Genomic DNA, 24,692 nt, shown 5'->3' with positions numbered 1-24,692 from the left:
GTTTTTAATTTGAGTAATTACTCCTTTTCCTCCCCAAGTTATGAAAAAAAATAACTATAATATTTACTATGAAAAGGTATTTGATGATATATTCCAAGTGTGATATACTTAAAAATAATTACGTTGACATGTCCCCAAAGGGTATTTTGGGTAGTTTATTTGAGGTCTTGGGTTCAAGTCACATGGAACGTGTACGGATTGACATAAAGGTCAAAAGGGAGTTTCTAAGTTGACACGGATAATAAGTTTTGTTTATATAATTAGAGAAAGTAGGGTGATCGTACATTTATGGTTATATTGGGAGTTTTTCAACCACACAAATTACTTTTCTCAAGTTGAGCTCTTACATGAGCCAAAAAGATTTCTTCAAGATAAAAGAATGATGGTATAGTATGATCTAACCTAAAAAGATGTTGAAACAAAGTAAGTCATGCTATCAAAGTCCGAGTCAATGTGATAGTAACTATAAGGTATATATTTTAGAAAACAAATGAACTATGAGTTAGCTACACTTTATATTTCCAAGTAGAATAACTATGCCTCAAAACTCATGACACTATTATAATTAAACTCTATCGCTAACCTATATAGGATATAATTGCGACGATTTCATAAGTTTTAAAAGATAATTGTAATTTATTTTCAGATGCAAAATATGAAAACGTCAATTTTAAATCGGGTTGGGTCGAGTCGAATTAGATCAGTGAAGGTTGAGGAAGAAAAATCTGCCTCCACTTTCTTTAATGGACACAAGTTGGAACGATTGTACACTGGAGAGAAGCATAAGCCATTAGCCATTAGCCATAAGCTAAGCTCTACTTTATAAACATAGAAGAATAGAAAGTGGAATTCAATTCCCCTTTTCTTAAGAAATTATTACATTTTTTTCACTTTGAAAAGTAGTCTTCGGTCCTTCCCTTGAACCCAATTTGTCCAAATGTAAGTGTTATGAACAGCCCCAAGTGCCACGTCACCAGCCACAACCTGAATTCCACGATTTGAACTTTTAAATTTGTGTCTAATAGATTTTTTAGCTTTTAAATTTGTCTAACGGCCTTTAAACTCTCAATTTAGTATATGTCTCTAAAGTTTCAATTTTGCGTTCAAAGTACTTGAACATTTTACATTTTATAGTTTTCGGAATTAACCGACATTTTATAGACTAAACTTGTAACTTAACCAATAATTTTTATAGGTTAAAGTTGAACACTCATATTTTATCATTGAACAAAATTCAATTAGTCAAAACAGTAGTAATTATTCGACATTTTCTTGAAAAAAAAAAAAAAATCTTTTGTAGTCCTTAAAGTTTAAAAATAATAGATTTTTTCCTTTTTTTTTTCCTAAGTTTGGGCGAAATCTTACCAGAACTGAGAGGTGAGAGCGGGTGGAGAAGGGAAGTGGGCAAGCTCTGCTCCGATGCTCTCAAAGAAGAGCCCCGTCAAGCTCTTCCCGTTGATCACCGGAATGCTCGACGGCGCCAGCCATCCGATCAGTCCGAATCCGATCACATTCAGATCTCTCCGCAGCCAGTCTCTTTCAAAGCTTCACATTCGCCAAAATCAACAATCAACGATCAAAATCAACAATCAAAATCAAACAACGATGCACTCCAAATCGAAAAACGAATCCAATTCTCTTCCACCTTAGGATCAGTCATCACTTACCACGTGAACCTTCCACCGGATGCGCGCGCCACGCTGAGTGGATTCCTCGCGGCCGCCGGCGATTTGACGAACACTAGGAAAGAAGACAAAGAGGAAAATTAGGAGAATCGGAAGTGGATTGCAGTAGAATGTCAGGTTGCAGAGCAGAGCAGTGGATTACCGGAGGCGAGGCGCGGAGATCTGGAAGAAGGAGAGGAGAGAGAGGAGCTTCTTCCGAGGCCGACGATGGTTGAGGAGGTAGCGAAAGCGGTCGCCATTTTTTTTGATTTCGTGCGGATTGGTGGGAGAAGCGAGCGGGAAGGGAGGGATTTTCTTGAGAAAATTGGTGGGGGAGGGTGAGATTTTCTCGAGAAAATTTGTGGAGGAGATTTGGAGAAGAACAGAGGATTTGATCGCTGTGGATATTGGATGTATTACTGATGAATCAAGCTTCGCCACCTCGGAATTGTATGGATAAAGTAGGGGCCTTTTTTTTTTCTGGGTGTTCTCTTGATTCATCAGGGGAAATATAATAAAATGTGGATATATATTATTATTGCAAAATCAAGAAATTAAATCACATATATTTAAATTAACGATTAAACATTTTCCAAATTGTTATTATTAATAATTAATATTATATCTATATTAGTATTGTTTTGTTCATATTTTTATATTTTGTTGTTTTTTTTACGGTAATTCACCTCTTATATCAATGTCGAACTCATTGATATATAGGAATGTCAGAATGTCGATAGGTAGATTAAAGTTTAATATCTGGTGGTAGTGGATTTGTAAATCTAAGATTTTCATTTGAGAAGAACCCCACGATGTTTTATCATATATATATGACATTATTCTTTTGATTTTGAGTTTTAAGTTGAATTCCATTTAGTTTTTGAATTTTGAAAAGTGTTATTTTAATTCCTCAAATTTTGAAAATAAATGACATTAACAAGAATTTTATGTTATATTTTACCATGTTGTAGTTTTAAATGGTTCTAAAATAATTATATTAGTGGATTCAACATATTAAATAATGACTTGACAACATGCAGTGACTTGCTCTTTAAAGTAATGTTGTGCCAATATGAGGTAAGCTCAACGGTAATTAGCATATGTTTCTAGTAAAAAAGGTCATGAGTTTGAATCTCCATAACTCTACTTGTTGTACAAGAAGTAATATTGTGATATGCACAAATACTTTTTGACGAATCATATTCTATTTCAAATACTCTTTGTCATCTTAAATGAAGAGGGTTAAAGAGTGTGTATGATCACTTGTAGATTTATCAACTTTGGGTATGGTGACATATAGTAATACTTTGTCCCGAACAAAGGGTCATCTCGAACTAATGGTAGCAATAGAGCTAGTGACAAAGAGGAAGCCGAGATGGGGAAGAGGAGAGAAAATGTAGTGAGCAAGAAGGTGAACAGAAAGTAGTGAAAAAATAAAAGCCAAATAGACAAAATATGATATAAAATTAATATATTACATCATTTAAAATATATATATTGGAGGGTAAAATACGACCTACCACATGACGCGCTACAAAAGATCATCACACATGATATATTCTCTAACTATAGAAATTAATTGTTGCATCTAAGCTAATGAGCTCTGCCAAATTACAACTCAAAATTTCACTAGTGATATGTGTCTAGGCAATATGATTTTTTTCATTATGAGAGCTTTAAGCCAGATTCTTACTAATTTGAGGTGTTTGTTATCTTTGTGCAAGTCTTTCCTCATAAAGATCATTTGAAATAGCTCGATCAATCCTCAATTAGCTTAGTATTAGTAATGACTTCAAGAATTATCTAAAACCATCGAGAATTAAAGTACCACATTTCAAACTTTTAAGACTAAGCCAACATGAGTTTAACTAAGATGAACAATTAATATATCATGAATTTGAATCTTCACCTCCACATATATGGTTTAAAAGACTAAAAACAATCTAACTGCACCAAAAATATAACTCAACTAAAATATTATAAATAAAAATATCGCTTGATAAGCATTTCGTTTTTAATGATTTATTTTTTAAAATTATGCTTATTCTTTATATAATTTTATTAGTAAAATTTTCACCTGTATAGAAAGCATATTTAAATTATTAGCCAAATTTCAAAAATAAAAACTACTACTTTTTTAAAAAAAAAAATTGGCATAGATTTTAAAAATGTTTATAAACACTATATAACAAATCTGCATAAGTAAGAATAATGTTTCTTGCAAGAGTAATGTTTCTAAATACTAAACAAAATTACAAAGATTCTCAACAATTTTCATATTATAAGATCATTTCATAACTTCATTAATACCTTATCAAATAAATCTCTCATATCATCCATTGACCTCCATATCCTCAATGCCAAAGCAAGCCACTAATAAATTAACAAATAGACTCCGTCTTCTGGTTATCATAACACCACCTAGTGAAAGACCCACATAAGTAAAAAAATCCTCTATCATTCCATGTAAAAGGAAAAATAAAAGAATCAAGTTAGTAGGTTCCTTTGATAGCCAAACACTAAAATGAGTTTCAAACCCATTGTTCTTATCGATCACTGCATACCAATCTGTTGATATATTGGAACCGCCATGAGATCAAAATTTTCCCTAGTATTTACTCATCATCCCATGTTGATGCTCCACCCATTCCGATTTCAACTACTGGGGGTAACTGTAACCTTGCACTTCTGCTGTGGCTTTTCTTAGACTCCTTTCTGTTGGCTGCAAATGACACCAAGTTAGCCACTGAATTCGTGTCCTCTACTGCTTTCTCAGTGACCTTTCCGTGACCAGAGTCCATGTCTTCGACGCTATCACCTCCAAAAAGCTGTTCGAATGGTGCTTCGGTGTCGTCAATAACATCAACCTGCCCTTCCCCGCCCTTCTTTGTTTTCTTCTTCTGCTTTTCAACCTTGGTATGCAGCGAAGATGGTTCGCTATCAGTTTTTGCCCTTTTCTGCTTCGAACTCTTTTTATCTTTTGCAGTATCACCTGTTGGGTTCAGTTTGCCGTGATCTCTCTTATCATCAAGAGATGAAATTTCTTTCTTCTCCTGGGTGAACTTGTCCATCTTGCGTTTTTTGTGCTTCAACTCCTTTTCCATGTCAATATCATCAGCATGATCGAGCTCACCATCACTGCTTTGACTAAACAAATCCATCTGGGTATCCATTTTCAGTTTGCCATCTTTTTTCTCTTTTTTAAGCTCTGGCTTCTTGACCGAAGTATCATCATCTTTATCACTCCTCTTGTCCTTCTCATTCTGGATGTATTTATCAATTGGTCTGGCATTCAATACCCGCAAGCCCGGCAGTAATCTACGAATCTGCAGTTTCACTCTTCAGAAAAAAAGTTTTGGAGGAATACATTGATTTGAAATGGGTAGAAGATTTGTAGAGAGAGAGAGACCTTTTTATCTAATTTAGCACTTTCAGCAATAGGATTCCCTTGAAGATTAAGGTTTCTCAGATTACCTAATGAACTCAACACCTAGAGTAGTACAAACAGTGATTTCATGAAAAAGAGAAGGTTAAATTGGAGAATGTGTTGAAGTTTTAAATATTAAAGAAAAGGTAAGATAGAATTTAGCTTACCTTCAGATCTGACCATCTCATTAGGACATTATTTCCCAAATCCAAATTTAGCAATTTCTTGTTATGAGCCAAATCATGGGGGAGCATCTGGATAGAGGGAAGAGTACACTCGGGAATGAGTACAGAACAGGTGCCCAATAAGGAAGAAGAATAAAGATGTTATCTCATCATTAAATAGTTATAAAAATTGAATTCCGTGCAATTTCATTTGAGTAATAAGTAAGCTCTTGAGAGATCTGCGTAAGATAAAGCAAACTAATCCAAACAGCACGTACCTTGATTTCATTGTGAGCAAGTCGAAGTTCTTTCAATTCAGTGCAAGACTTGAGGGAAGAATCAATAGATTGAAGTTTGCAATTAGAAAAAGATAACTGAAAAAAGGATAAATAGATCAGTAAAGATCCTTCTTCTTCACATTCAAGTAAAACTAATCTTCAAACAACCACCATCATAATAACAAATTGATACCTACCTTTTTCATTGATTTCACCTTGAATAGAGAATCACCAATACTATGGATTGGATTTCTTGAAAGAACTGCAGAATAATTCAAAAGGTTAAAATAAAATCTTGGTTTGTGTTTCTAATGAGCAATAAACTCCTGAATATGCAAGACAGATCTGAATACATGAAAAAGTTTCTTCTTATTTTTTTAATGACTGGGGCATCGAAGATCTCACCATTTGCATTACGTTTATAGACTGCCCCACTAGTGTTTGAGGGTTCGCCCACCCAAGGCCAACATTGGAAGACAACAAAGTTTTAAGTTATTCAGTTTTCAAAGAATTGATGCATGGTTCATTGGCTTGTAAGTTTTCAAAGGGTTGAACCCAGAACCTTGAAGGGTATCTCGAAATGTCCCAAGACCTTACTACTAAGACACCACTCAGAGGTGCTCTCCCAATACTTATTCGATAAACAAGACTTTATAAGATTTTGAATATGCCAATTACCAGCAAAGCATTAAACGCAGAGATCAAAACTCATACCAAGAGTATTCAGGTTCTTCATCTGGTCAAGCTTGCAAATAGAAGAAATCTCATTGTCTGTAAAGCCCCAAAATGGAAGAATGTGATTGATAATAATCATTACCAACATAAAAGCCCAATGCAGAAGTTTTATATGTTAAGCTACAACAATGTTTACCATTCAAAATCAAAGCACATAAGCCAATGAGGGGTCTAATTTCATCCATTGATTGAAGCTTGTTCTTTCCCACATTTAATACCTGATTAAAGCAACTCAAAATCAAATGCATAGCATCTATATCCATATATTTCCTGAATAAGATAATGTTAATCAATGCAAATCAAGTAGCATTTATACACAAATTTGTGCACACAACAAACTCATAGATTACAAAATAGAAAACCATACAATTAGAACATACTAATTAACGGTGTATAAAGAGAAATAAAATTGAAAACAAAAAACAAAAAAATTGTGCATAAATCCAAGGAGGCTTTGCCAAATGAAGTTCGACCCCATGAAACAACAGAAGTTTTAAATTAGGCACAGGTGGTTGGAGGATATCTCCAAACATCCCAATCCCAATTCCAATCCCAAACCCTTGGGGTGAAAATTGTTTATACAACAAATTTTAATGTTAAAAAGTAAGGCATTGAGATTGACAAAAACCAAAAACAAAAGGGAGGATGAGACTGGTACTTACAGTTAGTTTAGAAAGTCCCTCAATTCCTTTCAAGCTTTCAAGTTTATTTTGCACAACACAGAGCCACTTCAAATTAGTGCAGCACTTCAACCCCTTCAATTAAACGTCCAGACTCAGAGTATTAACGCATTCGCAAACGAGTTATCCTATGATATATTCAAACGCGTACATACCTCAAGCGATGTGAGATTGTTGAACGTCAGATCGAGCTTCTCCAAGTTTTTGAAAACGAACAAACCATCTACCTGCAAGGAAACGAACACAATAGAACTTAATGAAATGGAGGAGCAGAGAGAAACAAAGGGAGGGGAGTGTCGTACATCGGAAAGAGCCTTGTGATTGAGCTTGAGAGTAGCGATGGCGAGCGGGTCTTGGGTGTTGTTATCCTCGAGGAGCTGCTCTGTGTTCAAGCGAGTCATGGTAACGAGTTTGAGGGAAGAAACCCTAGGAGTTGCTCTGCATTCTGCAGGGAAACTGCACCTTCAAACTGCACCTCTTTTTTCTTCTTGTCCGATGGATTATTCAGTTTTTTCTTTCTTTTTTTCAGTAAATAAAAATTTCAGTTTCATCTGATTGAAAATTTTTCAGTACAACAAATAAATATTGTAATTTTTTACCTTCAAATGTTATTTTTAAAAAATTTTCTTATGAACACCTGATGAATTATAAGGTAACGTCTAATACGAAATTGATTAGAATTTAGAAAATGAAAAAATTGCATTTTATTGGAATTTGTATGTTTTATTGAACTATAGTTTTATTGAAATTTGTATGTTTTTATCAATATATTATCTCTTTAACAAATTAAACTATATTCAAATATGTTTGTATAAAAAGCATATCGACATATCTTAGTTTTTTAAAAAATAAGGAGTTATATTGTATATTATATTTAAATATTGTACATCAATATCAGTCCAAGTATAGTGCGGTAGATAAATATATATGTTTGAAAAGATACCAACACACAGAGAGACCTACAAAATAGAGTTAACACTCCAATACTTAAGTTAGTACGTATTCGACCTATACTTGAGAGATAATATAGCTTCGCTACCTTGCACAAGAGGCAAGGATATTGGTGAGCTCCCAACCATGCTCCACCTGCTCTCCAACCACCCAAGAATCATGGTGTTTTGTATAAGATTCTATTTGGTGCTTGTATTTGTAGGTGGTCTTCAAGGTCACTTTGTTTTTTGAAAAGGTCGATCAAGATGTAAAATATAGCTAGACTCGAAACATAATGATGAATTGCTCAAGTCTTCTGCATTTGAATGGGTGAGGGACCTTTAATGTTGATACTTGGCGGACATAATTGGTCGATTTTTGAGCTGAATAAGACTTTTCCCAAGGCAGTATTAATTTTTACCTATTTTTTTTTAACTCGTGTTTTCTAATACATTACACTGAATACCAAATGAACTCCACTATCTCTCTACTAATTTTTTTTAGATTTGTCCCCCTTATTTGAAAATATTGTATTTTCTCTCTGCTTTTTTTCTTTCTATCCTCTCTCTCTTATCTTTTTGTTTATGTTCCATCTCTTCCCCTCTTTCACCCAATTTTTTCTCTCTTCCTCCCATGGTTCTTTATTCCCCCTTCCTTTTTTTTGTTTCTACTCTTACATCTCTTTTCTCTCTCAAACACCTATTTTACAATCACCCCACCATCTCCCTTCTTTTCTTCTTCTTTTTTTCGTTTGGGTTATATAGTTTCAAATCTTCCGAATCTCGCTTCAGTGCTAGCGCCTATCCTGCTTAAATTTATTTGGTTGGTGCTCTCTCTCTCTTCTATCACACTTTCGGTCTCTCTCTCTTCACTCTCGCGGTCTCTCTCTCTCCCTCTTGATGTCTCCAAGGTTTTTTTTAATTAAATTTTAAATTTGATACTTTCATTAGATTAAATTTTAAATTAGGAATTGAACGAGGGGAAAGTAAAATTGGAGGAGTTAAATTTGAAATCCAATCATAATCAAAATTACTAGAGCAGATTTCGGGTAACAAAGAATTAAATTTCAAATTTGAATACCAATATCATTCCTTGCTAAAATTAAGGAGATTGAAGAGAGATTGAGATTTCTCTCCATTCCAATTTCCAAAGTTTTAATTAAAAAAAAAATTAATGATTATTTGTTAATCATTTTGATTTTGAATTTAACCAAATTATTTTGAAATTTATTTATTTGTTCAATTCTGATTGATTTAATATTCTTTATGATTTCATTTAAATTAATCAAAATTTATTATTATTATTATTATTATTATTATAATAGATAAACAACATTTTATTTTAATACATTTGAAATTATTGACTTTATAAATTTGTTTAATGTTTAAATTAATAATGGCTTGTAAGTAAATGTCTTTCTCGCTCTCCCTCTTATCTCGGCCTCTTTCTCGCTCTCCTCCTCTCTCTCTCACTCGATCTCTTACTCTCTCTCAACTTCCTCCTCCCCATAGCTTTCTTTTATAGCGAATGACCTCCCTCGTCGGCTTTGATGCACGCGTCGCTAGGGATTGCTGAAGGTCACCAGAACTATGGAGGTTACTGGTTATAGAAAATAAAAAAAGTGGTGGGGTGGGTGATGGAGGATAAAGATGAGAGATTTATGGTTTTTTTTAGTAAATTGTTTTCTATGGTGAGTAAAGAAGAAATATAGTAATATTAATTAGAGAAAAAAGAGAAGAAGGAAAAGAGAAATCTCAATAAAATTTTAGAGAGGATGAAAGAAAAAGATCCATAGTCGTGGAAGAGAGAAGAAAATAAGACAAAACAAAGAAAATATAGGTTAATGGAAAATATAGAGACAGAAAAAATTATGGAAGGAAAGAAAGAGGGAGATAGAGGGGAGAGACAAGTGAGGGAAATCTAAAATATTAGTGGGGGATGATAAGAGTCATTTGGTATACATACGATTTCATCCAAATATTAAAAAAAAAGGTAAAAATCAATCTTGCCTTAGAAAAATGGCTAGCCAACCTAAAAACTCTAATTCACCCCATAAAAGAGTTGTTATTATTGTTGTTATTATTATTATTATTATTAGGAAAAAAGGACTCCAATAAAACTTAAACAGAATCAGAGTACACATGCTTCTTGACGAAGCCAATCTGGAGACCAATAAGCAAAAATCTCATAATGAAGGGCGACGGACGCCGTCCTATGAGCGGCCCTGTTCGTGAGCGCCGCACGTGGATTAACTTGAAATTAGGGAAATTCTTCACCAAATTCCAAATATCCTTCATTCAAACATTGGAATCAGTTTGAAGTTTAGAGCCTCCAAGAATCAGATTAACCAGTTGGAGGGAATCAGACTCAAGCTGCACCAATTGGAAATTCAACCACGTCGCCAGACGGACACCTTCAAGCAAAGCCAAAGACTCGTCCATCAAAGGATCGTGGTAAGCATCTACCCTTCGAGAAACAGCTGCAATAATTTGATCCCTTTCATCTATGGTAACAACATCAATACCAATTCTAAACAAAGTTTCCTGACATGCAGCATCCACATTGATCTTTACCCATCAGCCGAGGGAGGAGACCAAACAGACGGAGACTCTCGATCAGTGCTGACTTGAGGCGAATAGGAAGAAATCAATCCACAGTATAGATTGTTACTTTCCTTGAAATCCTTCACAAATGTCATAATCGATTCGCATTTGCTCTTAACATCTGAGACAAATTTGTTAAATCTAACCGCGTTCCTATCATTCCAAATACCCCAAGCTCCAACACCAACCAATTCAAATTCCACCTCAGAAAGTTGCTCCATCAGATACATCAACCTTCCTTGGACTGACTGATTGAAATCTTGATGAGAAATAGCTTGAGGTAATAGTAAACTGATCTATACTTCTCTCGCTCTTTTACAATAAAAAAGAATATGATATGTTGTTTCAACCTGCTTTCCACACACTTGACATTTCGGTCTCACGTCCACCCCTTTCTTCAATAGATTTCCCATTGTAGGAATACAATCACTAAAGACCCTCCAGATAAAGATCTTAATTTTGGGATGAATTTTTAACTTCCGACGGAATTTCCACCATGTTTCGCTCCTTTTGTTGCTTGCAGATGCATTCCCAAATCTTGTATTCATTGCTAGCTTATACCCACTCTTAACAGAGTATGTGCCATACCTGTCAAAGTGCCACACCCACGAATCTGGTTCATTAGTCAAACTAATTGGAATAGAAAGAATAGCTTGCAGGTCTTCATTATTCACCAAACCTCTTAGTTTCCCTACGTCTCATTGCTTTGATGGAGTTATAAAATTTGAAACTAGATATTCATCTTCATCAAAGTAAGAGGATAGGATTTTGAATGTGCTCTCACGAGGGATCCACCTATCTTTGAAGAAAGCAGTGGACTGACTGTTGCCTATCTAGATTTGAAGACCTTGGACAAGAAGAGCTCGACCCCAAACCAAACCTTTCCAAAGATACGACGAGGAGGCACTAGCGCTAGCATCTAAAATATCAGAGTCATGAAAATGAGAACCTTTAATAGTCTTGAGACCAAGAGGTTAAGAAATTTGAACAAATGCCACACTTGCTTTGCCAACAGCGCCTGATTAAAACTCTCAAGATCTCGGAAGTTTAGCCCCCCATTTTCCTTTGGCATGCACAACTTCTCCCAACTTCTCCAATGAATCTTCCGCGAATCATCCATAGTACCCCACCAGAACCTTGCAAAGGACTTTGTAATATCTTTACAAAAGTTCTTGGAAAGTTTAAAGCAGCTCATAGCATAGGTCGGGATCGTCCGGGCAACACTTTTGATCAAAACCTCTTTTTCCCTGGCCGAAAACAAATTACCTCTCCATTCTTGGATCATCTTCCCTACCCTTTCTTTGATCAAACTAAAATCTTCGCCCCCCCCCTCGAGAAAAGCAAGAAGGAAGGCTGAGATAAGTCCCAAGATTATCCACCACCTGAACCCCCAAAATCTGTTGTAGGTAGAACCTGCATTCTGATCGAACACAAGGGGAAAAACACAGCCGATTTATTGCAGTTAATCTTTTGCCCCGAAGCAGCTTCATAAAGGTCAAAAACCCGCCTAATCTGAGCACACTAAAAAGCATTTGCTTTAAAGAAAACCAGACTATCATATGCAAAGAAGATATGAGAAATACTTGGGCATCTCAAGTTAATGCATAAACCTGATATAAGGCCTTTGTTGTGAGACTCTTGAATGAGAGCACAGAAACCTTCTGAGCAAATTAAGAAGAAATAGGGAGAAAGTGGGTTACCTTGCATGAGCCCTCCGGTCGGAATCATTTGGCCCTTCGCTCCCCCATTAATCAGATTTGAAAACTTCACAGTAGAGACAATCCATTATAAGTTCCGCCCACAACGCATCAAACCCAAGCTTTAGCATCATAGACTTCAGGAACATCCACTCTACCCGATCGTAAGCTTTACTCAACTTCAGATCAGCATAGCCAGATCTTCCATGTTTCATACTACGAAGATGATGAATACACTCATGATCAATCATCACATTGTCAGTAATAGCCCTCCCAAGCACAAAGGCAGATTGATTCTCAGAAATAATATCTCATAAAACACCTTTCAGTCGATTCGCAAGCACTTTAGCCACAATCTTATAAGAGACATTAATAGACTAATAGGGCGAAAGTTGGGTTCAGTTTTTTTGGAATAAGAACAATATTGGTAGAATTCCAATCAGCTACCGATTTTTTATGGTTCAAAATTTCCAGACAGTTATCAATAGTTTTATTGCCAACAATATCCCAGTAATTCTGGAAGAAAAAGGCTGAAAACCATCTGGACTCGGAGTTTTAGAAGGATGCATCATCTTGATAGCCTTAATTATCTCCATTCTACTGACAGGAGCAGCAAGGAGAAAATTCATTGCTGTGGTAACCTTTGAAGTAATACATTGAAGAGTAGGGTTCATTTTGTGCATAGAAGGCTGGGAAGACGTGAAAATAGCCTGAAAGTAATCAATGAAAGCGTTTGCAATGTCATTCTCCTTTGATAACCAACTTCCATCATTACTCAAAACACCCTGAATCTTGTTTTTCTTCCTCAAAACACCCTCCAAGAATTCCTCTGTCGCCATTACACCAACGTAGCAATCTTGACCACCCTATTAAGACGATCGGAAATCTATCGATTACGGATGGAACAGTCCAAGACTGAAGAAACTCTCCTGCACAAGCATTCCAGAGATATGACAGAGTTATTATTATTATTATTATTATTATTGTTGTTGTTATTGTTATTATTATAATTTTAATACAAAAAGAGTTATTATGTTTAGACTAAAAATAGTTATTATGAAAACTAATATAAATCTTATACTATCGTTACAAATTTAATAACTCTCATTGGTAATAACTTTGTATTGATGTAAATTTCAAATTTGTTTCGGGGATAAAGTGAATTAAGTAAGAATACATATAAATTTTTTTATTATTATTATTTCGTTGTATGATGCAATATCAATGTTATTTTTTTTATAATAAAGATAATTATTTTGCTGAACTGAGTTTAGAAAATATATGTTCAAATTTTACCATCATATTTATTTTATCTTAATTCTATTTTCAGTGATTTTATTTTAAATATTAGATTATTTTTTCTATAAAGACTATCTTAATCATGATAATTATTTTTTTATAAATTATTTAATTGAAGTTCAAGTCTAGACATATTTCAAGATGAAAAATATTCAATATTAACATAGTAACAAAGGTTTGAAATATCCTCTTAATTTTATGGAATATATCTATAAAATGTTGATGTCAATGAATCTTTCTAAAAAACTATTTAAATACCAGACATATCAATGAAAATTTAGCACTAATTACCATTACCTTGGATCTCTCGCCCCACTAAAAAAAATTGATATTTGACAAACAATTGCGTTTACTTTATCCTCCAAGCTACTGACTCTTTTTCTCCCTTTAGCAACGTGCTACAAGTTTCTTCCTTTCCCTCTTAAACTAAAGTTTCAAGTTTCTAACTACAACTACCAATAGTCTCCACAAGAACAAATCCCATCCTTCAAATGATGAAACCGATGCCCGTCTCGCACAACAAGTTTCCTCATGGCAACAAGAGAAATCAGTTTCATCACCCGGTGACAATCGTCACAAACTCGAAGGTTTTTCATCACATGGATCGGCATCCAACCAGGCAAGCTAATCAAACCAAAAGCAATAGCAAGTTTCTCGCTGTGATAGCCAACCGAACTCGACATATCGACATAGCCGTAAGCATCTTCAATCTTCTTAACAATGTCTTCCAATGCCTTGTAAATGTCCTTGGTCTGTGGATGGTTTGTGTCATTGACTGTGAAGACATGAACCCTGTTGCTGACCTCTATCCAGCTACAACCAGGATCTTTCTGTACTCCTTTCTCTTTCATCGCTTGTCTCACATCAGAAACAGATTTCAATCTCCCATAATTGGAGTAGACATTAGCTAGCAAAATGTAACTTCCAGAGCTTTCTACATTCAGTTCTAGCAAGTTCTTCATCGCCAGCTCTGCCATTTCGGTGTCGTGGTGGATCCTGCAAGCGCTGAGCAGAGCGCTCCATATGGCAGCATTTGGCTTAAACGGCATTTGATCAATCAAATCCATGGACTGCTTTAGTAACCCGGCTCGACCGAACAAATCTACCATACACGCAAAATGCTCGGAAGTCGGAGAGATGCCAAAATCTTCAGTCATGGAGTTGAAGTAATGCTTTCCTTCTTTTACAAGCCCTGAATGGCTGCAGCCTGAGAGAATCGCTACGTAGGTTATATGATCAGGTTTGCAGCCAACCACCAACATGTTCTGAAAAACTTCAATCACCTTCCTGCCTTGTCCATTTTGAGCATATCCTCCCATTATTGAGTTCCAAGAAATCAAGTTTTTCTCCTGTATCGAGTCAAAAATGTTCTGTGCTTCTTCAATTTTTCCACATCTAGAATACAAGGTAATTGCACTGTTAGCAACTGAGACATCAGAGCCAAGCCCTGCCTTTTTTGCTTGGGATACTATTTGTGTTCCAAGCTTTAACGTTGCCAACTCAGAACAAGCACTGATTGTGGTAGCAAATGTGATCCAATCGGGCCTAACTTCTTGCCTTAGCATAAGAATGTACAATTTTAAACCTTCTTCCCAAAAACCATTTTGAAAACACGCGCCTAACATTGAATTCCAACTTATCACATTACGCTCTGGCATTCGGTCGAAATAATCCCGTGCTTTTTCTACATCCCCACTGTGAGTGAACATAGTGATCATTGCTGTCCACGAAACAATATCTCGAGCGGGCATTGTTTCGAAAGCAAGACTTCCCTTTTCTATATTTCCACATTTTGCATACATTGTCACGGTAGCATTGCCTACAGGCACAGATGAATCCATCCCAGTCTTCACCGTAAATCCATGTAGCTGCTCCCCAATTGAAATATTTTCTTCTCCTTCACATACACCAAGAATGGTTGCAAGAGTAAATTCATCCATGGCAACACAAGCTTCTCTCATCCTGTAAAAAAGATCAAAAACTTCTTCTCGACTCCCAAATTGTGCAATTCCACTAATTAGTGAAGTCCACGTTACTACATTGCGTTCAGTTAATGAGTTAAATACCCTTCTTGAAGCTTCAACGAGTCCACATTTTGCATACATATCGACCAGTCCATTGCCCACCAAAACATCAAGAAAGGGTTCGTTGCGGACGATCCGGGCATGCAAATGTTTACCCCATTGAAGATCATAAACATTGGCACATGCACTAAGAACACTTGCATATGTAATTGAATTTGGCTGACAATCTTGAATCCACATCTCGACAAACATACCGAGGCTTTGCGTGTGCAGACCATGTTGAGAAAATGCTGAAATGATCATGCTCCAAGAGACGGAATCGTGTTCCGGCATTTGTATGAAAGTGTCAAGCGCTTGTCCTATCCCATAGGATTTAGAGTAACCATAGATCATACTATTCCAGCTAAATAAGCTTGGTTTTTCAATCCTCATAAAGACTTCCTCAGCAGCATAAACAGCACCGCACTTCACGTACATATCAATGACAGAATTTCGGATGGCTTCATCATTTCTAAACCCATATTTCTCCACGAGACCATGCAACTGAAGAGCTATTCTTACATAACCAAGGCTACTGCAAGCCTTCATCGCACAGGAGAAACAAAACAAATCAGGAACACAATCTGAATCCCGAACCATCGAAATGAAAAGCTTAATAGTATCCGCCACCCGACCGTTACGAAAATAGCCCGACATCATTGCAGTCCAAGAAACAGGGTCTCTCAGAGGCATTTCATCAAACACCTTCTTCGCTGCACTGAGTCGACCCGAATCCAACAACCCACTAAGAATCGTATTCCAAGTAATAACATTACGTTGCTCAGTGCCTAAGAAAATCTGAATAGCCTCGTCTATTAACTCGCATTTTGAGTACATGTGTAAGAGATGGTTTTGGAGAAAAATGGAGGAGCACAAACCAGCGGAGATCAGCTGAGCATGGAGCTTTAATGCGATGGGTACCGACCCAATAAGCGCACAGGATTTCATGGCTTCGTAGAATTTTTGGGAGAGCTCCATGTAAGAAAGCTGAGCAGAGGGATCGAGGCCGAGATTGAACTTTCCGCAGAGGAAATGTTCCTGAGTTGAAAAATGGCGAACTTGAAGAGAGAGTCCATGGGAAAGCCTGAGGGAGAACGTGGAAATCATCTGGGGTTGGGAAAGCCATGTGACCTTGAGGCATTTGTATCTGAGCATTACAGAAAAAACCACCCTGACATCGCTTCGATAGGATGAAGAACAGTCGTTGCATATAACTTTGGCGGTTCTTTCTTTCCGGAGACAGTACAATTATGTGACTTGATAAAATCTTGAATATGCCAACTACCAGCAAAGCATTAAACGCAGAGATCAAAACTCATACCAAGCGTATTCAGGTTCTTCATCTGGTCAAGCTTGCAAATAGAAGCAATCTCATTGTCTGTAAAGCCCCAAAATGGAAGAATACGATTGATAATGATCATTACCAACATAAAAGCCCGATGCATAAGATTTATATGTCAAGCTACAACAATGCTTACCATCCAAGCCCGTCACTCCTCCTGCTATGCAAGCTGATCTTATCAACTCTAATCATGAAAAATCCTATTAATCTTAGGCTGAAGCAAGACTCCTGGGGCTGGCACCGCTATGATAGCAGAGGACAGTACAGAGTCAGAAGTGGGTATAAGCTATATATGAATAATCTAAGGTTCATAACAACATCCCCAAGCAACAACAGCAATAATCTCGTTTGGAAGAATCTATGGAAGCTAAAAATCCCTCACAAGACTGTATACCATGCACCATGCTTTATTTGGTTGTTCTAGAGCAAAGAAAATTTGTAAGGGGATTTTACAAATGTCCAATGTAGTTACCCTGTTCTGTGCCAAGACTGGTTCCAATGTCCAATGTAGTGAGGCTGTGGTTGGAGCTCATGAAGAAATTTTAAGGCATGTGGTTGAGAAATTTGAATATATGACCCCTCCGATTTTGGATTTATAACCTAAAGTCTCATTTGGGATCCCGCCTCTCTTTATATAACTTCGTGAATTTTCTATCTTTGAAAAGGATGAAAATACCTCCTAGGTTAATCCATTTATGATATATATTTAATTTTCACCTACTTATTCCACCAAATTCTAAACTCATGTTTGGTTTGGACTCCAAAACAAACAAACTATAAATATTGTTGTCTACGTATTTGATTATTGTCCCGACACTATCCAAAATCATTGTCTCCATATTTTCACTTTTGAAAATGCTGGAATGGAGTTCTTAGAGAAAAAAAACGTGGTTCAGATCATTGTCCCGGATTAATATCTGATCTGGGATTGAATAATTCAATCCCCGAACCATCTTGGTTCGGGATGAAGCAAAATTTTTATTTTATTTTATTATTTTTTTTGTTAACCATTTTCTTATCTCACCTAGTTTTATTCGATTTGCAGGATTGAGTACATGATTGAATCTGGAAAACGATTTTTCTATTTTCGATATCTGGAACCCTACAATCTACCATAAAACAAATTGGCGGCTTTAGATAGCACTGAAAATGGAAATCTAACTCTAAGTAACGAAAATTTTCGAAGATTCGAGCCAATAACCTCGCTTCCTCCGAGATCCAAGACAACGATGATGTTGGTTGGTGATGGTGGATGCAAAACGTTGGAACAGATGGAATAAAATGTTTATTGTGAATGGAGGGAGACGAAGGGTCCAAGAACAGGGAGGGAACGAAAAGAGACGAATGATCCGAGGATATAGGTTTAGGATTTTACTTTTGGGAATGTAGGGAGAGGAAGGATCCGACAATCAAAAGGGAAATATGCAGAATTTGAAACATGAGGGTAATAGTGTAATTTGACTTCTGCAAATTTTGAAAAGGATCATAAATAAACGTGACTGGAGTTACAAAGTAAATTTTTTCGAAAGGAGTCATACCTCCGATTTCAATTATGGGAGGAGTAATATATTCAAATTTCCCCATGTGGCGACGGTGATTTCCTGCTGTTGAAGAGAGAGGTGGGAATTTTAAAGAGTTTTTATGAAGTCTTTTTTATGTGGTTTCAAAAAAAAAAAAAAGTGAAATTTAAAAAAATGATAAATGTTTATAATTAATTATCAAAAATACTTTTCAAGAGTTATATGTTTCAGAGAGATATTTTAGTCCTCGCCTCAATGCAGAGCACGATTGAAGCTCGGATAAGCCATGGAAACTCTTTCTATGGTTACATGCTTTACCAGCAAGAAAACTCCATCTTCTACCAGATTCGTATCTCGCAGAGCTACTCCATTACCCCATTTTCAGAAATCAAAGCTCCATTTGCCACTCCTGCGAACAAGAATTCGCGCAGGTCAGTTTTCCCGTCCTTCTTTTCACATTGTAAGCTTGGTTTCCAGTGGAGCTGAGATAAGCTTGGTAAGGTGAATTTTGCGTTTCCATATTGCTCAAGCATCAAATTTAGGAGGCTTTTTTCTGAATTTTTGGTTTGGTGATTGGATATTCTCTCAATTTTGTCTAATTAGAAGACTGTTCGTTTAATTCAACTGGACGGAGACTGTAATGGTGGAAATTTAGGAAGTTTTGTGCCACGAGGATGCAAAATGCAAATTGACACTGAAATTCAACAGTGTTTATGACTGAAAAATGAACACTATATTCTGCTTAACTTGGTAAACGATGGAGTTAGGGAATGGGCAGCCTTATTTGCCTCTTGTAACTCAGTTTGTGTTGACCTTAACTTCAAGAACTCTAGGATGTGAAAACTTGATTACTCTGGTCCTTTCTCATGCAAACCTTTATTTGAATTGTTGGCGTATTCCAAGCTGACCCTTCGCAAGAAAATTGAAAATTACTGCGTAAAGCCAAAGTTCCTATTCCTTAGAAAATCCAATTTTCATGTGGTCCTTCTCCTTGGAAGAATCAAGGCCCAAGACAGACGACATGCACTATGCGATCCTAGGATGGTTCATGATTTTGTCCAAGAATGAGAGACCAACTAGAAGTGGAGCTTTGATAATTCAAGTGTTTTCTCCCGATATCTTCCCTCTCTATAGAGACCTGGAGTGATACATACCCAAGAAAGAAAATTTCTTCTTTGTACAACCAACGATGTTGTACAAAGAAGATACATCATCATGACACTCTCTCCCTCTCGCTGCATTCTCTGCAAATATAGTGCAGTTCAGCTTCTTGGAGACTCTTTTTACGTCCTTTAACTGGCATTTGGCTGTTGGCTCCACCAAGGAATGTCAAAGACTTTTTGGAGGTTTTCTTTCTTGGACATCCCTTTTGAAAGGAGAAGAAAACCGAATGGGTACAACTAATTAGTCCTTCTTTTGGAACCTTTAATTACAGAAGAACAATAGAACTTTCAATTATAATTGAGAAAGTATAGATTACTTCCTTCACAATGTGTGTGTGTGTGTGTGTTTCCTCTTGTAGGCCTCTCATGGTGTAAAATGTATCCCTCTTTCAATAGCATTTCAATCTTTTCACCAATTGGAATAGCTTTTTGTAATCTTTGAAATTTACAATGACTTGTTTCCTCTTCTTTTAATCTTGTACTGTTGACATAATGCTTGAATTTTTCCTTGCATTTCCATAGTAGTCGCTTTTCTATGAGTAAATATTTTTTAGAGCTTATTTCAGTGCTTTTATTGGAAGCGTGTAATGGACACTGACAAATTGAGAGTCAAGACTTATTTGAGAACACTTGTATTGAAAATTCTTCACAGAATACAAACTTGGCTTACCAACTCTCTCAAACTCTCTTTATTTTCTTCTCACACGCTTGCTTGAAACACATCAAAGTTCATCCTATTTATAGGACTCCTGGGAAGAATCTAGATCCCATATCAAATACCATCCTATGAAACTATACATACATGAATTCACAATTAATTCATCTAAATTCACGAACATTTAATTAAATACTAGTTCATGTACATGTATAATGTATCTTGGATAATTAACATGTTTAATTTTCAACAGCTTTCAACTTTAAGTTGACTAACTAGGGCTCACATAGTTTCTTGTTTTTCAGCAAGTGAAATTACCGATGAGGATGTTCTACAAGCATTCATCAAGGAACGAAAACTAAATGGGGATTTTATATCAAAAACTTCTGATATGCTTTGGCAGAATGAGGTCTTGAAGTTTGAAGATGTCAGTGATGTCAGCGTTGCAGATGTTTCTCAAGAAGTGCTGGTACAACATGCTTAGTATTCTAATGCCTTCAATGTTCAATTTCATGGGATCGTATATGCATAATGTTCAGACATCAGACACAAATAAAATTAACATGTTTCCACATTCTTGATCAAGCATATTTGTATTGTCACTTTCGTACCCTAATAGAATTTTTTCCTCTAGTAGTATGATAGTCAAAACCGTCCAACATAGTATCAGCAAATTAAAGGCACATGCATGAACATGTCAAACTAGGTGATGAAAACGATAACTACCATCATGTCCATCAACATTCCCAAGAATACGAACAAGTTAGGTCCAAAGAATTGTTTGTAAAATAACATCCCATTTAATGGGTTATTAGAGCAGGTCATAGGAGAAGGAAAAGACATCAAATATGAGTTTCCACGTATTGGCAAATGTCATGTAATTTTGAAGTTTCTATTAATTTTCTGAGAACTAAACTGTGTTTGGAATGGTTGTAACAGAGCTTAAATAAACTAAATGATGCTTTGGCTCCTTTATCTTCTTCCGAGGATTAGACAAATGTGAGGTATCTCCTCACAATATATATTGATAATCAAGCAAAAGAGCCCGTAGGCGTACAGATTCACCCCACCAATTCGAGAGGGTGGGTATCTCTCCCTTCTAGCTACCTTGCTATCCTCTGTTACCCAAAACCAGTCTGAAGAATATCTTCCTCCTATCTCTCCCTCATAACCACTCGACCCTCACTCCCACGATGATCCTTGGGCCCCACTATCCTAACGGTTACTCATTCTCTCTCCTCCCGAGTGCAATTCCTTTCTTACCCCTCCTCTTGTATATATTAACTATTGGGGGCCTAACAACAAACTTGTGCTTTTCTTTCCTTTATTCTTAATTTACAACTTGTAGGTTGCTGAAAATGATGATGATGGTGGTTTTTTGAAATTGTCCGCTACTCAATCATGGGTCTCAGGTGGCAACTCTGCACCAATCAATAAAAAAGCTGGTGATAAGGTGAGACTACTCCAGACTCTTATTTTGTATGAGTTAACAGAAGTCATTTTATGTTTTGTTTCTATGAAAAACCTCCCCAGATATCAAATTAATTGTTCTGGGTTAGTTGCCAGATAAGACTAGTCATTGATGTTTTTGTAGAAGACTGATTTTCTTTAATTCCTATATTTTTTTTAACAGACATTACTCGATGACCGTGAAAGGAGGAGGAAACTTAACTTTCTCAAATATGAAGCCGTATGATACTTGAACTCAATATCTTCGTTGGTTGTTTACGTAAGATGGTATTACTTTTATGTCATCTGAGGTCCTCTTGATATATAATTTGATGCCTGCTCATCAATAATTAAAATGTTCCAACATCACTTTTTTTCCCTCCTTTTTTCATATTCTTTGTAGTTTGTACATTGTATGTGCGGGTGGCAAAAAGGTTAGGTTGGGTTGGATTGGGCCTGCAAATTTATGAAATACAAGGCTGGTGAATGACCAAGGCTAGCACAAAAACATTTTGGCCAGAAAAATGTATGAAACTATGTTCATCTATGAGTTCGATAATTTTTTAAAATTTAAAAATCAATTATATGCTATTTATTAATAATTCATTATGTAATTTATAAATGAATTATACACAAAGAGACCTCAAGCGCAGGATTCAAGGCTCTAGGCAGCTCATCTACAAAAGCCAAGCTAGACATTGTAGTGGGCTTGGGCTTGGGTTCAGGCCTGGAATCTGTTTTCAAAGTCATTGGTGCTTGGTCTTAGTTCTATGCAATCTAGCTGCATTTAAAGCTTTTCTTCTCTTCCTTTTTGCCTTTTTCTTCTATAAATTACTGTTTGCCTACATTACGAAACTACAGAATGGTATATAATGGTTCAAGATGGAAGATGCACCTTTTGATCAATCAAAATCTTGGAAGACGTTCATTAATTCTTTTTTTAACACAGCTCAAGAGGGAACTAATGCTTTTGTCTGTTGGCATTGGAACTGCATGCAGTGGGTATTGCCTGATTGTATTCTCGTTCCAGGTATCTTCTATTTGAAGAAGAAAGGTATTAGCTTGTGTACTACTGTAAAATTTTTTGGTTGCTTTATAAGAAGAAAAAAAATACATAATGTGATTTTTTTTTATCTATTACACTCTCCATTGATGGATACACTATAGGTAGGATTCGAGTTATAACATGAAGTAGTTAGCAACGGTTCTTAGATTCTAGTATCTGTCTTCACTATCATTATTGCCTTTAGAATCATCTCATTTCTTCCAGTGAAACCTTACTTTTTCTTAACATGACCCATGTGATGAGAAAGCTTTGCTTGCTGATGAAAATTTTTATTTGTTTTTGCTGTTCAGGCTGCCATTAGTTATGCAATAGGAGTTCTATTGAGGTTGGTCGATATGAATTTTATGATGCTGTTATTTTGTAACTTCATTTTGACGTGCTGATGATTCACACTCAAGATTTAGGTTTTGATTCCAAAATCTGAAGTTTTCAGACGAGATGACCAGTTTTTAAGACTAAATATTTGGTTAACAAGACTTCCAAAACAACTTCTTGGAGAAAGTTTGTAAGAATCAAAGTGAGCTTTAGTCTAACCAAGTTTTGGCTTCAAAATGTATTTCTAATGCTGTTACCACACAACAAAAATGGGAAGGCTGAGCGCTATATTAGAGGAACCTTTGTTATTTTGTTGTAATTCTGCAATAATAACTGGGATTATTTCATAAATGCAGCTGCTTATACCTCCAGCTCTTATATCAACATGCTGACAAACTATCTAAAGACATGGTTCCAGATATCTTCACTCGGAAAAAGACAAAGAAGTACGAATTAGTGCTGTAGTCGATCTATTTGTCTATAGATGGATATAACCATATATCTTGTTTGTCACAATCAACATTCATTACTTGTGCCAGAATTGGAATAAGAAGTGAGGATATCAATAACTTTTTTGAGAAATCAGTGAAGGGAAGCGTCATTGCTCTTTCATCGCCAAGGCTTGTGATTCCTGCCGCAATATATGCATTGTGGATCCTCTCTCATAAATATCTAGCCAACGACTTCTTCGACTTCCAGGTATCAAAAGGGTATCCATCTTGTTTCGGAAAACACCAAACAATTGTACGCACACTCTTATGCTGTCATGTGGTTTTGTTGTGTTCAGCTCACGCCAGCCATGCTTGGGATGTTCGTCTATAAAGCAGCTGCACTTGTTCAAGTTTACAGGGATAACGAAAATCTGGGATTGGTTTTTCCAGAAAATTGAGACTCGGCATGACTTCACCGTGCTTTTTCACATTAGTTGTAAAAGTAAATGACCGACCTGCCCACTTTATCTTTGAAGCAACTGTTGGTTGTGTCTAAAAAGTCTGGAGTTTTATGCAGTGCAGGTCAGATCATCAACTCACTGTCCTACACTACACAATACCTGCCATGGAGATATTCAGTAATTCAAACAAGAACCATTGAGAATAAGTACGATGCCATTTCACGTTCTCAAAGCTCAAATGTTGGTTGCTTGGTCAAGAGATGATGGCCTCACTATTTGTTTGAATACTTGGGTCGGTAAGGCTTTATCAAAGTCGAGGAAAGAGCATATGTCTTTACCACTGAGCTATGCTAGTATTGTTTGTTGATCAAGATTTCTACGGAGGCTCTTGATATGCCCATTTTTAATGATAAACCCACATTTTAATGTCCCAGATTGTTTTGACATATTATCTTATTTGGAAGGATTTGATTGAAACAAATCAATATTAACGATAAAGTTGAAGATTGACATATATTAATCTTTATATTTAACCTTTATTAGATAAATGAAGTATGAGTGAGGATATTGTTTTATGAAACCTAACAAAATCGATTGCCAAACCTACCAAAATCAGCCAAATCGATTGAGATTGGCAAACCATATCCGAATTGAGCTGAAATTATTGTTTTCTTTTCATCTATATTTAATGAAATTAAACTAATATCACAAATCATATCCAAATAAACATTCATTGTAAGTTGATTTTGG

At 36.0% G+C, this 24,692-nt stretch overlaps 3 protein-coding genes and 1 pseudogene across 8 annotated transcripts; 1 reads left to right on the top strand and 3 right to left on the bottom strand.

The window, feature by feature from the left end:
• Nucleotides 1-700: 700 nt before the first annotated feature.
• Nucleotides 701-2,009, bottom strand: PSAO (photosystem I subunit O). Its single transcript, XM_088121758.1, has 4 exons — nucleotides 1,828-2,009; nucleotides 1,668-1,740; nucleotides 1,366-1,545; nucleotides 701-984 (listed from the first exon to the last, which is right to left on the bottom strand). Exons 1-4 carry the CDS (start codon nucleotides 1,922-1,924, stop codon nucleotides 888-890), a joined length of 447 nt encoding a protein of 148 aa, XP_087977884.1. The 5' UTR covers nucleotides 1,925-2,009; the 3' UTR covers nucleotides 701-887.
• A 1,916-nt stretch (nucleotides 2,010-3,925) lies between these two features.
• On the bottom strand, nucleotides 3,926-7,462 carry LOC111012710 (Leucine-rich repeat (LRR) family protein). Its single transcript, XM_022286961.2, has 10 exons — nucleotides 7,251-7,462; nucleotides 7,104-7,175; nucleotides 6,931-7,023; nucleotides 6,405-6,486; nucleotides 6,248-6,304; nucleotides 5,731-5,795; nucleotides 5,534-5,629; nucleotides 5,259-5,345; nucleotides 5,074-5,154; nucleotides 3,926-4,990 (listed from the first exon to the last, which is right to left on the bottom strand). Exons 1-10 carry the CDS (start codon nucleotides 7,347-7,349, stop codon nucleotides 4,280-4,282), a joined length of 1,443 nt encoding a protein of 480 aa, XP_022142653.2. The 5' UTR covers nucleotides 7,350-7,462; the 3' UTR covers nucleotides 3,926-4,279.
• Nucleotides 7,463-11,814: 4,352 nt separating this feature from the next.
• Nucleotides 11,815-17,489, bottom strand: LOC111012528 (pentatricopeptide repeat-containing protein At2g13600 pseudogene; annotated as a pseudogene). Of its 3 annotated transcripts, XR_015789940.1 has the most exons (4): nucleotides 17,355-17,489; nucleotides 17,019-17,125; nucleotides 13,775-16,918; nucleotides 11,815-13,107 (listed from the first exon to the last, which is right to left on the bottom strand). The product of XR_015789940.1 is annotated as a pentatricopeptide repeat-containing protein At2g13600 pseudogene, transcript variant X3 (transcript). The 3 variants fall into 3 exon arrangements; XR_015789939.1 differs by having other exon boundaries at nucleotides 11,815-11,901; nucleotides 12,182-13,107; nucleotides 13,775-17,484; XR_015789938.1 differs by having other exon boundaries at nucleotides 13,775-17,484.
• A 919-nt stretch (nucleotides 17,490-18,408) lies between these two features.
• Nucleotides 18,409-24,375, top strand: LOC111012623 (NF-kappa-B inhibitor-like protein). 3 transcript variants are annotated; one of them, XM_022286838.2, is made up of 10 exons: nucleotides 18,410-18,501; nucleotides 18,664-18,833; nucleotides 20,511-20,689; nucleotides 21,569-21,673; nucleotides 21,854-21,910; nucleotides 22,619-22,699; nucleotides 23,026-23,060; nucleotides 23,407-23,496; nucleotides 23,590-23,749; nucleotides 23,838-24,375. In XM_022286838.2, exons 2-10 carry the CDS (start codon nucleotides 18,689-18,691, stop codon nucleotides 23,937-23,939), a joined length of 954 nt encoding a protein of 317 aa, XP_022142530.1. In that variant the 5' UTR covers nucleotides 18,410-18,501; nucleotides 18,664-18,688; the 3' UTR covers nucleotides 23,940-24,375. The 3 variants fall into 3 exon arrangements, with proteins under 3 accessions (XP_087978020.1, XP_022142530.1, XP_022142533.1); XM_022286841.2 differs by having other exon boundaries at nucleotides 18,416-18,501; nucleotides 20,526-20,689; XM_088121894.1 differs by lacking the exon at nucleotides 22,619-22,699 and having other exon boundaries at nucleotides 18,409-18,501.
• The last annotated feature ends 317 nt before the right edge of the window (nucleotides 24,376-24,692 follow it).

Source organism: Momordica charantia (assembly GCF_013281855.1).
Source record: "Momordica charantia cultivar OHB3-1 chromosome 3 unlocalized genomic scaffold, Mcharantia_2.0 BLBB01000003.1, whole genome shotgun sequence".
Taxonomy (NCBI): domain Eukaryota; kingdom Viridiplantae; phylum Streptophyta; class Magnoliopsida; order Cucurbitales; family Cucurbitaceae; genus Momordica; species Momordica charantia.
The sequence above is the reverse complement of the archived record's forward strand: the minus strand, read 5'-3'. Positions and strand labels throughout refer to the sequence as shown.